Below are 15,932 nucleotides of genomic sequence, written 5' to 3' on the forward strand. Positions count from 1 at the left end.
TTGTGTCGTTGATATAAATGAATGTTATCCCTTTCCAAAAATGTGCTTCTTAATTTCTTTCGAAAAAGTAATCAATAGGATAATTAGGAAGGAAAGTATCAATTATGCCCTGCACAGTAGCAGGTCCATTACAGCAATGGTTCTCAACTTGTGGGTCAGGACCCCCAGAGGGGTCCCCAAATTATTTTGGGGGGGTTAGCTAAATGTTAACATTGTTTTCTCACTCAACAGTATACAGACCAACATACAGTATAAGTGTATACAGGGTATCTTCACATTTCTGAAGTGACAATTTAAGGACTTTAAAGACCTTTTTAGTACCTCTGGTCAAACATTGGTCAAATTGTCAAATATTATAGGCAGAAATTGTGAAAATGGCAGATCTCGATTGTCTATTTTCACAATGGAACAGATTGAGTCAAACTAAATGTAATGCCAACTCCTACAATTCCAAGTGCTTGTGCAGGGTGGGGGTCCCCACTTCAAATATGATTATTTGGGGGGGTCGCGGCCTGAAAAGGTTGAGAACCACTGCATTACAGTATGGTACAGTCACCCTCTGTCCGGTGCATACCAACTACATTTCCCTGAGGTCACTATTAAGGGGGGGGGGGGGGGGGGGACACAACGGGTGCGGACGGCACGCGTCAAAACATCTGCCCTCATTATTTTCAATGAACATACCGACACCGGCCGGTGGTGTCAGACGCGCGCAGGCACGCGTTCACGCCTCGGCCCACCGGGCCGAATACGCCACTGTTCTATTTTCCAGGCGTTGCCGTGTGGTCCAAAAATGTGCGCGCCGTCCACATCCGGTGTGTGTGCTCCGCTTTAGAATGTCATCGCTACCGAGACAGACCGAAGGTGTCATGATGACTCATTCTATGTTTGTGTGCCTTAACTGTACCCGAAGCAAATAGTATGTAAAACCAAACCTTAGAATACAGTATGTACTGTATAGCAACGGTTCCGTGGCCTAATACAAACCAAACTGGAGGCCCTTGAAATTAGAACGTTTGAGAATCACTCAAACTCTAACGGCACACTTATGGGTAATGGGGAAGAAATGTGTGAAAGGGGCTCAGGTGACATTAATGAATTGACTGTTTTCAATGCGATAGACATCTTATGATGCGACACATGACAACTCCTGCCTACCTGTTGTGTAAAGGGAAGGAAATATGGTTCCGTATTTATCCACCTATTTCCGCGAGACTTTACTGTAGCATTATTTTCGGGACACTTCCGGTTAACAGCAAACCTACAAGCTCATGTCACGTCGCAGATGCAACCGTTGTGAGCTTGTAGATCACTCTCGGCTGCGTTGCCAGAAGCTGCCGGCACATTCTGCGCAATGCACGATGGGATGTTGGAAAGTTGTGGATAGACTAATTGGAAAAATTGCATCATTGCTCTGACAAAATGGGAACAAACTTTTTTCTTACGATGAAGCTATACAACACAGTGTTTTTAGTAAAACAATCATTAGGGCATTTATTTGAAAAGTTGAATTAAATGTGTTTTGGTGGAGAACACAAAGGGTTTAAGTTAATTCCTTTAATTTACTGCCAAATATTTCAGTTGTGCCTAAGGACTTCAAAGAACATGTTTCTGAATGTGATACACTGAAAATGTACACTTGGTTATATGTTTTCTTGTACCGTATTGCTCAATGTTAAGTTCTTTAAAAACTTGTTTTACAGTTTTCCTAAAGCATGGTTTCTGTGCCTGTTTATTCTCTTTCTCTACAATGTACGTATGTTCTCTGTCCCTTGTCGACCAACCACCAAACCGTGTAAAAAAAAAAAAACAATCACCTGATATTTTATATTCCCACATTGATTACATGTACAGACTGACTGCTGTAACTGAACTTCTGTCCAATGAGGTTTGACATTTGGATCAGTGAGGTGTTTTCATCCCTCCAGCATTAAAATCTGTGAGATTATTCTATGTTTAATGTTTCATTAAAGGGGAAGACCACCCATTTTCAATAATTTCAATTGAAATATGTCATTAATATACCTTAGAGGAGTTGTGTGGAAATAGAAAAAAAGTTCCCCCTCTTCTGTGTTGCCTAGAACTGGAGGATTGATTTTGGGGTTTGTATTGTAAAGTACAACTTGATGACATCACACATTGTACTTTACAATACAAACCCCAAAATCAATCCTCCAGTTCTAGGCAACACAGAAGGGGTGGAACCTTTTTTCCATTTCCACACAACTCCTCTAAGGTATATTAATGACATAGTTCAATATTGAAAATTGGTGGTCTTTTTGCCCTCCATCTGTGTCTTTTCTTTGTTGTTTAAACCAAGAGTGGGCAGATTGATCCCTTGTATTCTTTATTGAGAAGGGAGACCATTATTGCGACCGTAGGTCGCGAGTTTACTATGACAACCGGCACATCTTGTCCGCATATCTCTGTCTGTACGTCACGCCTGACACTGTGGTTCTATGGGTTTGTCGCTCTGACATGCTCTGGATTGATGTCCCTTTTATGCCTATATTGAGATAGCTGATGTCATCACAAGTCACACTTGCAAATTAATTATGTCCTTGTCCATTTTATGCCCATATATGGAGAATATTAAGCGCATATCTGGGAATGACAATATTTGGTATAGCCCATATATGAAATGGAGGCGTATGGAAACGCCTACCGAGTTAAAACGTTAAACTCACTTTGCCACTCGATTTGCTATTCACTTTATGCATGCGCATATCCTCTATACTAGAGTTTGTGAATCTACAGAGCATCCTTGGTAGCCATCCTGCAGATGACTGCATCCAACAGAGTTCCACACCTCTCTTCCTGCGCGGTGACCTTGTACGTCTTCCTGATCTCTTCGAGGTCGCTCAACGTCGAGACGTGATCCACCGGAAGCTGCCGCCCGTCCACTTTAGCCACTATGTCCGAGAGAAGACGATCACGTGACTCCTCCTCTTTGGAGTGAACCACCGTCACGTGCACAGAGTCATCGCTGTCCCTGACGCCAAACCTCTTGAAAGCTTCCGATATGTTATTACCCGGAGACAGGTTGAAGATGATCTCTGAATACAAGCCTCTGGTCTTCATCTTATCGGTTTTCTGTGAGTGCACGGCCTTGTTTGCGGCTACCAGCACTTGGAGAGGATTCAGTAGCATCGATGGGTTGATCAGGGCACACTTGATGTCACCCTCCACGGCACTCCGTCTCATCTCGGCTGCGTTTCTCACGTCTTTGAAGAGCAGCTGAGTGATGCTGTACTCTGGATACAGCTCTAGTTCCTTTGTTACATGCATGACCTCTTCTGTGCACATGTATGGGGACCAATGACCAGCAGCACTTTATTTACCAGTAGGCCCTGCCGCCCTGGTGATGTCAACTTGGTGATGTTGCGCACTGATATCACCTTATTACCAGTAAGACTCCCTAATCGGGAGATAAGTGACCGTCAGGTCGTTACACAAATTGGCCTGTAAGTGCCATTGGTTCCTGGGCCTGATGGTGGTGCTAAATGGGACAGCTCCATGTTGATGACATGACTCTAGACATACTGTGTACCACTTTGCGTGATTTTAGGGCAAAATCTATAGGAGCAGTGTCCACAAATGTGTTTTGCAATAATCTGCCTCATGGTGGTGCTAGAAGAGGGCCATGTGAGAAATGAGGGATGGAGGTTGCGGTTTGGCAGCCAAGGAGTGTGTGTGTGCAAAGTTTGGCAGACAGACTGACAGACAGCTGGTGGAGGTTTTGATAGTAACTGCGACCTGACGGTCGCAATAACTATGGATATCAATCAGTCTGTCCAAAATAAATGAGACAGTGGTTCTCAACGTGGGGTCCTTCAAGAAGTTCCAGGGAGTCCCTAGCAGGGGAACCTAAAACTTGTAGCTATGTTATTTTTTAAAGACTGATGACATAATTGATATCATCACATCATCACTGATGACATCAGTGACCATCATGCAGAGGCAGTGCACAGTGGCTCAGCAGGGGTAGAGAAACCGTCATTAGAGCACAGAGGGTTCCCAGTTCAATCCTCAATCCTCCCCCAGAGTTAGTGTTGAAGAGTCCTTGAGCAAGACTCTGAACCCCTTGTTGCTCCCGGTGAGCAGGTTGGTGCCTTGCATGGTTTCTTCTGCCATCGGTGTATGAATGTGTGTGAATGGTCGAATGCAATGCACAATCTCTGTAAAGCACCTTGGATGAAGGTGCTATATAAATGCATTTACAGGCATCACACTGTTGACGTCACTCAATGTCACATTCACAAGCCCAATGGAATTTGGACATGGTTTCAGCCCTGATCCAAGCCCCATTTACTTCAATTATGGGGAGGAGAAAAGGATTCAATAATAATCCCTGCTATTAATTGATGCAGAGACCCATGTAGTTCGGAGTCAGCATGGATAGGGTTCTACTATGTAGAACCAACACACATCTGGTTCTACAGAGTCCAACTTTTGCACACGGATAGCTCTGTTTGAGCAGTGCCAACCGCTCCCACATCTGGCTTTGTGTGTAGGTCCCTATGAGAATTCCATGTTTTGAGATACTATAACGTCACAGACAGAGCTTGCCCATACAAGGAGATATGCATGCACGTGTTTTTTGAGAGAAAAGGTGAGTGTTAAAATGTTTTAATTTACTTCATTCTATCATTTTAGCACGTTTAGCAATTTTGATTTCAGTGCGTGGGGCCATGCATAAAAGTGGCTAAATATGTATTTTTAGACACAAGCCAGCAATTTCTTTATTACCATTTACAGTAACACTCCTATCTCCCATAAGTCACATCTTCCCATGAAAGATCGTGGTGCATCTTGGGAATGGGCTTATTGTGTGTAAAGACATATTTAGCCACATGTACGCATAGGCCTACCCACTGAAATCAAATAGATAAGGGTAAATGAAAACATTTTAACACTCTTTTCTTCAATTACAATCTAAAATATGGACCCTTGTTAAAAAACAAATGTGTCCTTTAAAGTGTAGCCAATCTACAAACTCACAATTAATGGCATGTGAGCTTTTAGATCAGTTTTTTTAGAATCAGTTATTGGTTCTAAATATCAGTTTTGATCAATGTTCTGTTAATTGCCTAAGCCTACGATTTCTTATAGTGATGTTTATCAGGTTACTGTACCGCTGCATTGATCTGAGAAGCCATACAAAAATAAAATTAATCTTATGTAGCTACAAAATAAACATCAGAATTTGCTACACTCTGCTGTTAGGTGTCACAATGTAAATTAGTTGCAATGACCACTCAGTAAGTTAAATACCACCCTGGTAAGCTGTAGTTGCTTCAATAGGGGGCAGAAAAAGGGGAAAAAAATGTTATCTAAAATAAGCTTTATTAAAACAATTACAAAACAAGTTAAAAGACAGGCCTTTCTAGAAGTAAAAACAATATCCTCATAAATGAATGTCAGTTACATTTTGAGTATAACTTTGTTAAAAGGCCTAGTGAAGTGTGAAAACAGCTCTCACTCTGTCGAAGGGAAAGAACCCCAAAAACAAATAACTTAACACCTATACATTAACACAAAACAATTAACACAGCAGCTACCATCACACTGACTGGACTGAAGTCAATTTGGGAGACGTAGAGGGGTGATCGTCAGAGGCTTGCGGTCAGATTGATTGCACAGGTATGGATGCAGTCTCTCGTTAAAACACTGGCCAAAGAAGGTGTAGATGTGAGTGCCAGTAGCCCCGTCATAAAAAGAGACCTGTCCCGCGTCATAGTCTACATAGACCCCAACCGCCTGTGGCTTCTCCTTCACAAACAGAGTGAACGCTGAAGACACCGAGCCATATGCTCGATAATGTCCGGCACCCAGCACCATGACCCAGCATCCATTCCCAAAAGACATGCTGACGGGATTCTTTCGGTTAACGGACACTCTCGCTACTCCTACAGCCCAGCTAGTCTTGCCCTTTACTTGAACCTCGTAGTAAAACTTCCCCGATGTGAACCCTTCCTTTGACAACACCGCGTGATGTTTAAATCGCTTTTTAGTGTCGGGAACATTCTGAGGTGTTGCTCCGAGCGTCACCGCTTTCCCGTCCACGGACACGACGAGGTTGCAGTGTGCGGTGTCTGGGTCGAGGGTCACATCCACTGCACAATCCTTCAGCCTCTGAAGATTGACTTCCTTGGCCAGAAGAATTGCACATCTTCTCACACAGGTGGTGTCAGGCAGATTGAAATCAACCACTGTGTTCTTCTGCTCCTCGTTCAGCAGAGTGGGCAAGCCTGACAGGAACAGGACCAGGCGATGGTGATCGTCAGAACGAGAGAGATGCTCCAACTCGACGTGTTTCTCGTTGAGCACAGCGATTTCCACGCTCAGCTCTTTAATGAAACCCGTCGCTTGTTGCTCTGCCGTTTTACGCCGGTCCTCGGTCACCTTGACCAGCTCTGGCCGGGTGCGGATCAGCTGGGCATTGAAGACTCGCGCCCTCTTGGTTGAGCGTTTGATCTCGGCGATCCTATGCGACCGTGCGTTTATCGCACTCTGGACTTTAGCCATCGTCTCAGGCACTTCTGCAAGTTTGGATTCGTATTCTTTCTCAAGTGGTACGACACAGTGATGTTTGTGGTGCGTTTTCACGCAAACGCCACAAATACAAGTCTGGTCCGTCTTACAATAGAGGTTAGGGAGTATGTGATGGTCCTTGCACAACCGGTCTTCAAGGCCTGGTACAGGAGCAGTTAACATGTGGCCCCTGAGGCCTGCAACTCTCTGGTGAGGCTCCAGGTGCGTCTCACAGAGAGAAACCAGGCATACCAGACAAGACACCACAGCCATGTCCTTCCTCACAGTACAGACGTCACAGAGAACACCATCAGCAGATTGCTCTAGAACTTGAGCCCACTTCTTAAGTCCTGAAGCCAACTCTGACATGACGGTATTGACGTGCATTCGAGGTCTGGTTGAGAATGTTGTACTACACAGAGGACACTGGTAAATGTCCTTGGTGTCCCAGTAGTGTTGAATACACGCCTTGCAGAAGTTGTGGCCACATGGTGTAGAGACCGGCTCAGCGACCACATCCAGACAGATCGCACAGAGCAAGATCTCATCTGACAGAAGAAATCTTCCGGTTGCCATGCCTGGATAGAGAGAAGACAAAACAATGCATTTATGATATGAATCTTTAATTTCAGTAGTAGATACCCGGCCGGAATGGGGACACTAGGGGTAAATACAAAATACTCCTAGTGTCTCCATTCCGGCCGGAGCTAACATTCCCGGAAAATAGCCAATCTACGAACTCAACACACAGCAGAACACTTGGGAGCTTGTAGATCGGCAATTTTCAGCAACTGCTAGTGTAGAGCAAAAACAGGACGGGACCTAGTTGCGACCGTAGGTCGCATTTACTACCAAAACCTCCACAGGCTGTCCGTCAGTGAGTGAGTCAGTCAGTCAGTCACACGTCACACTTTTGCCCTGCTCATATCTCCACAACCGTTGGCCCCATCCATGCCAACTTTTGCACACACACTCCTTACCTGCCAAACTACAACCTCCAAGGACCCCCGGAGCTCCAGGGACCCCCAGGTGTAAAAACTGACCAAATGTGCAAAAATGACCAAGTGACCACCCCAACGGGGCTGCTCACGGGGAATTCCTGGGGACCACCCACTCCTGGTGCTCCAGAACGGGTGCAAAAGTGGTGGCGCCCCCAGTGGAGGACCCCCTCCACTGCAGCTCACATAAAATGCCGTAACTCGGGCTAGGAGCGTCCGGGAGAGCCGGGGCCGGTACCTATTCGTCCGCCAAGGCAACGCGGAGACCCCACCCCTCATTTCTCACATGGCCCTCTTCTAGTGCCACCTTCAGGCCGATTTTTAAAACACATTTTTGGACACTGCTCCTACAGTTTTTGCCCTCAAATCACGCAAATCGCTACACAGTATGTCTACACTCATCCCATCAACATGAATCTGTCCCATATAGCACCACCTTCAGGCCGATTTTTAAAAACACATTTTTGGACACTGCTCCTACAGATTTTGCCCTAAAATCACCAAAATCACTACACAGTATGTCTACACTCATGTCATCAACATGGATCAGGAACATTTTGGAAAAACACATTTTTGCCCTATTTGTGGAGATAAGCGACCTACGGTCGCTTATCTCCCGATTAGGGAGTCTTACTGGTATATCCCTTTGGAATCTGGGCAACTAAGTATAAGGTTTATTCAACCAGTGGTGTTAAGTAACCAAGTAGTGTCGACCAGCTCTGGCTGGTACAATTGGTACAATTTTGAGGCATCTGTACTTTACTTGAATCTTATTTCCAATTTACAACACTTTTACTTCTACTCCAATACATCTCGGTCCTCTCAGAACCAAATATTGTACTTTTACTCCACTACAATTATTTGAAAACTTACTTTGCAGTTATAAATTATAAAACATACATTAACTAATGTATGTTTTATACCTTGGCTATTTGAAAATAGACGATTTTCAAACATTTTGTACTTTTACTTTTGGTACTTTAAGTACTTATTGATGCCAATACTTTTGAATACAATATTGAATTCCGTACTTCTACTTGTAAGTTGTAACAGAGAATTTCTATATTGCAGTATTTATACTTTTACTTAAAGGAGTAGTTCACCACTTTTCAACCTGTCTTCATATAATAGGTCCTCACTAATGTTCATAATAAAATAGCACAATTTCTTTCTATTCAGTATGGGTCTCATAGGAGAGCTGTCAAATCCTTCCTACCGGTGACATCATCGTTTGACAAAAAAAATGTAAATAATATTTTTGAAAAAAAAAAATATATAGGCCTATATATATATATATTCTCACGAGAACAATGGCTTCCACTTTAACATTGCAACTTTTTCAGGAATAGAAAGCCTGCAGTTTCTATTAGCTTGCATTTCCCATTGATGATGTCACCGGTAGGAAGGATTTGACCCACCCACAGCAGCTCTCCTATGAGACCCAAACTGAGTAGAACATTTTTTTGATATTTTTTATCATGAACATTAGTGAGGACCTAGACGGGTTTCTGGTCCACGTTACACTGATAAGAAGTAGATGCGTGCGCAGGGTCGGTACCAAAATTAGCCAATGAACCAGCGCTCCCCAAGACAACAGGTTTGGGGATTGGACGGAATTGATTACATGATACAGTCAGCTGTGCATTTAGTCTCAATGTTTGTAAACAAGAAACCCGTCTATTATATGAAGATAGGTTGAAAAGTGGTGGAGTTCCCCTTTAAGTAAAACATGCGAGTAGCCTAGCCTTTTTCTTCCACTCACTGTATTCAACCTTATGTAGTTGACCAGAGCAGCGGCGTAAAGTAACTAAGAGTAGGCTACTCAACTCAACTTTTACTTTACAGGGTTATTTTCAGTACTTTTAGGCAAATATTGTAGGCCTACTTTTACTCAACAACAAAACTTAGTTACAGTAGGCTAGCTACTTTTTTTTTTTTTTTACAAAACATACCCATTGGCCTAGGCCTATACACATTTCGGCCATTTGAAAATAGCAGATCTACAAATTGTAGATCTATTTTCAAAGGATTTTATTTTTTACACACCACTGGACCAGGGACCCCCAGGGCTTAAACCTCTTAAAATAGCAGTATAAGCTCGCAACACAATGCCACCTTGTGAGCTTGTAGATCTGACTGCTAGTTTGGCTTGGCTATTAAGTAGTTTTCCCATATCATCCCATATATTTGAAAAGGCTTAAATAAACAAGTCAAGAATCTGAGGTTAAATTAAAACATTTTCTTACCTCTAACTATTGTGCAAGTTTCAAAACAGAAATTCACTCTACTTGTGGGTTCAGGCAGGGATGTTGTTAGAGTGGAAACTAAAATGTCCTGAGGTTTTTGACTAGTAAACACAGCTGAAAATAATTACATTAATTGCGGGTGTGTTTCATTTAGGCGTTAATGTGTGCTGAAGTTAGACAGAATGTCCACAAGATGTCAACGTTGTTCAATATTCTGGGATGTAATTACTCTGATCCTAGCTGTGGGACTACACCAAAAAATGTGCACATACGCGCGTACTGTCCGTGAAGAGGCTCGCGTATGCGTAAACGCTCCAGGCTACACCAAGGAGGGAGGAAGACCAGATAGTCTATGTACAAAACGCATAGGCGTGCTTAAAAAATAGAACCGATCCTATTTTTAGGGAATGCGTATCCGTGGTTCGCGCTATCCGTACGCCTGGTGTAGCCGGCTGAATTGATATATATTGGATCTATCCAAAACGCGCATACGCGCGCGCGCCCCGCATACGCACGCATACGCACTGACGCGCGCGAAACGGCTTGGTGTAGTCCCACCGTAGGTGTGCGTGTGCGTGCGCGTGTGTGCACTGTTGCGAACTTGCGACAAAAGAAGGCTAGAGACTGAACTGTATAGTTCTTTGGATATTTGATATGCAAATTTCATGACTGTATTTGATTGTTCTTTTTGTTGAAAGGTGTGTGAGATATGCTCTTGTCTTGCCTTGAGATATTAATGTAAGTAATAATGATGATATTATTATTATTAAAGATAGGTCTTCTTACATTGCTTCAATCATCAAATCAATTTCTGTACGCCTACTTTTTGCATTTTAATTGCTTAAATTGTACCCATCATTTTCCATGCTAGTAAAACAAGTGGTCGATCTGTGGGCCAAAATAATAATAATAATAATTTAATTTTAAGGTACCATTTACAGTAGTGCCATTTTTACAGTAGGCCTAATTTATGGGCTGTGCAGCCATTCCTTAGCACTGGCCCACGCGTGATTCCTAAACCCACCAGGATTGAGTTAAGACCCGCCTCCTCTCGATAATCTTAAGTATGAAAGTGCCCATGAACGTTAGTGCTGCTCGCTCAAGTGCAAAGTACCTACCTACTTACTGATCCATTTTACAATAATACACGCAGCATAATAGGCCCAAAGCCATATCCAAACCATAACAATTTAACTGATAATCAGTAAGAGTTTTTATTTTGAGCACAGTAGTGACAAATTAATAGCTTTCTCAGAACGTTTTTCTCTTTAGCAAAGTTACAAAGTTTTCCCTTTACACTGTAGACCTATACTATTGAAGTGTTTAAACTACTGCAAGTGCACCTTTAAGCACAGTACAATTAAGTCAGTTTCAAGTTTTTTTTTTAGTAGGCTACAGTTTATTTTGAGCACTGTAGTGAGAAATTAATAGTTGTGCAAATGCAGGCTTTTCTCAAGTACAAGTCTTCATGCCTCTGAAGTCCTCATGCCTTCATATGCCTCTGACTCCTGGAAGTCCTCGCGTTTCCGCGAGGCGGGTCTTAACTCAAGCCTGGTGGGTTTAGGAATCACGCCTGGCGCACACCCCACAGAGCAGAGATACATCACATGATTGGCCCACTGGCTTGTCTATCATCTGAATACTGGCCTAGTAGCCCAGGCTACTGTGGCCCAGGAGTCCCACACAAACATTTAACAGCAAGGCCACAACGTGTGGGCTTGGGTAGATCTTCTGTGTTCGGTTCGCGCCGGTTGTGGTGGGCCGGTCTGGGCCAAGATGCCAGGGCTGAATTTATGTCGCAGTCCGACCCTGTCAATGCATTTAGTCCTACGGGCTGGGGCGGCAGTATGGTACTGGTCAGCAGGGAGTGTTGGGCGGGAGGAGTAGGAGGACGGCTTTAGGCCTACGTCCTCCCGGTGGGGCTCCTCACTGGCAGCCAAGTGAGTCATTGGGGAGACAATAAAAGGGTTAAAAAAAAACCTGCTACTCTGAAAATAATTAAATAAACCATTCTTTTCCACTGATGAGGTAAGAGTGACATATCCGGGTCATATCCGCAGTGATGGGCTAAACTAACGTTCAAAACGTAGCTTTTCCAATCATGACAGACATTTTGGCCTGATTCATGTACAAGTCCCTTTTTATTTTCCACCTCTTTGATTAAATATCATAGATTATCTGCAATATTCTTAGGGTATTTAACTGTTCCTGCTCTAAAGAGCATTTCTGTTATGAAAGTAAAAACATTACGTTCCACTTTTTTATTTATTTTTATATACAGTACTGTATATCCTTAGCGTAATTGTCACAAAGAGTGATAAGGCAGTGTCCTAGAAACAGGTCTTCACTTTGCAATCCCATTAATAGTTGTCACAAGAATAGCCTGTACCTATATCATGGGAGAAAAGTCAGTGCTTTCAGGCCATTGGGAAAAGCGGGACAACTCCTGAATGGCCGACTGCTAGTTTCAGGACGGCCATTAAAAAAAATATACTTGTGCGCCAGCAGAGCTTGCCTTGATATTTATATCAGGTCGCACTTGTCGATGGTGACGATGCTGGTCCCTCATTGGCTGTTAATGGCGACATCACTAAGAATTCCGGTCCCTGATTGGCTACGGTCGTAAAAAGCAAACAGATCCGCCACATACAAAATCACAGAACGCAGTACTACACTCTGCTGGCGCTAGTAATAACGTTAATTCTTTGCAGCGGCCTACTCCTGCAGTTTCCTCACCTCAGGTCTTAGTTCCTTCTTCATCTCTCTCTTAGTCTTCACCACTTCGAAACGGTGAATGTCCAACATGTCGGCTTTGTTCTCTCTGGCCTCGATCTTCTTCGTCCAGCTGCTTTCAGACCACTTCTCGTCGATCTGAGCCTTCTCCCAGGCCCTCTTCACAAACTTCTGACGGGCACTGTGTGGAACTTTGATGGTGTAGTCAGTGAGCTGCAGGCGCTCAAACTCCATGGCTTGTCTCGGCACCTCTGTACATGGGCCCTCGACCAGAGCCCTGTTTTGGTCTATGACATCCACGATGGCCACCAGCTTGCCGGCGTATGACCCAAAAGAGATGTAGGCAACACGGCCGATCTCAACGTAGCGCTTGTACACCATAACAGCTGAACACCTCTGTAGAGATCTGTGTTGTGGAAGGAGGCCTCTTGAGGAATTATATTTATAATGCGACCATGCCTGTGACATCAGTCATATATGACATTTGGACATGTCATGGTGCCAGCGCGATCAATTGACCTCCATTATAAACACAAATTTATGGCGATGTACAGTTAGTATAATCCATATATAGGCTACATATACAGTATACTTGTAGCTAAAGGTCATCTACCTAACGTCGGGTCCTGGGACTGTAATGGCTCCGTAACTCTTGAGATTAAAGAACTCTGTTAAATTAACACAGAGTATTTCGCAGTGTACATTGGGGTCCCAGAGCTTCACTTCTTATTTCTGAGCGGTGCTCGTGTAAGGACCTCCTACATCTGGCTTTGCCCATTTGTCCCGAGAAAAGGGTCGCCCAAGGTCACATTGGCCAAGCTTTGCGGGACGCTTAATAGAACTAGACTGCACTCTGTCGAGAATGTAGATTCTTTAGAATCTCCCCTCCCGCTGTACAGTCTGTAGGGGAGGCGGATTCTAAAGAATCCTAAAACCACCCTGGTTGTGTGACGCTTGTGGAAGGAGCGCTTGTTTTCGGTGATGATGATGGAAGCGGGCCGTCTCAGGCGACCTTGAGCCACGTGAGACACCGCCGAGCGAGCGTCAACGAGTGAGTCACGGTGTCGAGTGTTGAGAAGGTTGCATGAGCCGACTCAGCGCCGCCCGAGTTGTCACGATATGGACAGAATAGTAAATCTTTGTCCCCCCAACTTTTGGCACCTCTGTGCGGTCCAAGTGAACACAACGAAGAGCTCCCTACCTGGAGTGTGCACGTGACATTAGTGCCATGATTCTATTGGGTAGTATGAACCTTCAGAATCCACCTCTGCTTCAAAATCCACCCCTATGAGCCTTCAGAATCCGCCCCAATAGGAATCTGCGGTCCGCATTCAGACCCCTCTCTGTGGATCTAGTCGACCTTCTGGAGATTTAGATTCCTCCACATGACGATTACAGTGAAGGTCCCTACACAGAAGAGGGCAAGTACTGCTGCAATACCAGGGATGATGACAGAGTACTCCCTGGGAAGAAAATACCTGTGCAGGTCACGACCGCTGTCAAGGAACGGCAGAACAATGACCCAGGTAGAGTAGTAAGTAAACAACAGGAGGCTGAAGCACACCAATCCGAAGCCAACCACCTGATCGGTCCCTGGAGCCATTTCTAAATAAACAATACGTTATGAGCCGACCAACGACACCCCTTCATTTGACCAGCCTGTGACATCACGTCGGTCATCTATGACGTCAGCCCTCTATGATGTATGACTCCATCTATCTCTATCTAGATGGGGTGGCAGAGGCTCAGGGGTAGAGAAACCATCATTAGAACACAGAGGCTTCCTGAAGGGTTCCCAGTTCGATCCCGGGCTACCAAAGAGTTAGTGTCGAAGAGTCCTTGAGTAAGACTCTGAACCCCTAGTTGCTCCCGGTGTTGGTGCCTTGCATGGTTTCCTCCGCCATCTGTGTATGAATGTGTGTGTGAATGGGTGAATGTAATGTACAATCACTGTTAAGCGCCTTGGATAAAGGCACTATATAAATGCACCATTTATCTATACATTTACGGACCATGTGTGTGTGTGTGTGTGTGCGTGCGTGCGTGCGTGCGTGCGTGCGTGCGTGTGCGCGCGCTCGCGCGTGCATGCATGTGTGTGTGTGAGATAATAGAAAGTTAACTTACACTTCAAACTTCAAGAAGGCTTTGATTGATTGAAGACTTTATTAGAAGTTTGCATAGGAAAAGGTACAGTTTCATGATGGTACAGTTCACTGGTACAAGGTCAACTAAAAGGAGTAAGCGTGTCTGCTTATTTGCACAGGAAACCATTTAAGTATCTCATATAACATATGCTGTTTTAGTCACAGATATAAGGACTTAGGCCACTGACAGGACAAATAGGCTTACTGCTGATTTAATAGTATGTTATATGGTGGAAAAAGCAACACAGTACATTCAAGTACAGTACTCAAGAACATTGTTGAGGTACTTTTAGCCTACTTTACTTGCCTTTGTCCATTTTCTGTAGTTCTAGCCTACTACAACTACATTACATCTTAGAGGCAAGGATTGTACGTTTTACTCCACCACAATTATTAGAAAACCTATAGTAGGCCTACTAGGCCTAAGTTACTATTACTTTGTAGATTGTTGCAGCCAATTGATTCCTCCTCACACAGCCTACACTTCTTGTCACTGCTGTTGTATCCTATCTATTTGTTTCAGCTCTCACAAATTATTTAAGTCGTATAAATTCACCCTTAAAGTAAAACCAAGGCGTTTGAAATGCAGGCACACGTTTGGAGCATGTGTGTGTGCAGTGGTGTAAAGTAACTAAGTACATTTACTCAAGTAGTGTACTTTGCTGTACTATTCTGAGGTAGGCCTACTTTTACCTGGAGTATATTTCCAATTTTCAGTAGCCTACTTTTACTTCTACTCCGCTACATCTCAGAGGCAAATATTGTACTTTGTACTCCACTCCATTTATTTGAAAACGTTACGAGTTTTGTAGATTTTGATCGATTTTACAAAACATAAAGGGATATTTCACTTTCAAAAAAGCTTTTGGTCATCTATTCAGGCTTTTATGGACACCCTGAAAAGATTTTAATTTGCTTGATTCAATATTTAGATTTGATGTAAATGTTGGCCCTCCTCCTACAGGGTCCCTCCCCATACACACCTATTGTAACTTCAAACTCCATTTTAACCATGATAGATTCATTAAAAACAGACATTATTTTTTCTGGTGACTCCTAATGTGTTTTTTATAACCCTTTTCATTTATTTTTAATAATTCTTTGGGAAAATGAAAAAAAAAAATACAATCAAAAAGTATTAAAAATAAATGAAAAAAGTTATTAAAAAAACGGCCTGCTCACGTATTAGGAGGGTATTATGAGTCACCAGGAAAAGATAATGGGTGTTTTTAATGAATCTATCATTGTTAAAATTGAGTTTAGAGTTACAATTGGTG

General features: G+C 43.5%; 2 protein-coding genes across 2 annotated transcripts; both read right to left on the reverse strand.

Moving 5' to 3' along the window:
• Positions 1 to 2,751: 2,751 nt before the first annotated feature.
• LOC308307804 (EKC/KEOPS complex subunit TPRKB-like) lies at positions 2,752 to 3,288 on the reverse strand (the record flags this gene model as incomplete). Its single annotated transcript, XM_080753099.1, has 1 exon — positions 2,752 to 3,288. The coding sequence occupies one exon, from the start codon at positions 3,286 to 3,288 to the stop codon at positions 2,752 to 2,754; it is 537 nt and encodes a 178-aa protein (XP_080609225.1).
• A 9,205-nt stretch (positions 3,289 to 12,493) lies between these two features.
• On the reverse strand, positions 12,494 to 12,892 carry LOC308307467 (large ribosomal subunit protein eL14-like; the record flags this gene model as incomplete). Its single annotated transcript, XM_080752731.1, has 1 exon — positions 12,494 to 12,892. The coding sequence occupies one exon, from the start codon at positions 12,890 to 12,892 to the stop codon at positions 12,494 to 12,496; it is 399 nt and encodes a 132-aa protein (XP_080608857.1).
• Between the last annotated feature and the right edge of the window lie 3,040 nt (positions 12,893 to 15,932).

Source organism: Nannobrachium achirus (assembly GCF_963921795.1).
Source record: "Nannobrachium achirus genome assembly, chromosome: 22".
NCBI classification, from domain to species: domain Eukaryota; kingdom Metazoa; phylum Chordata; class Actinopteri; order Myctophiformes; family Myctophidae; genus Nannobrachium; species Nannobrachium achirus.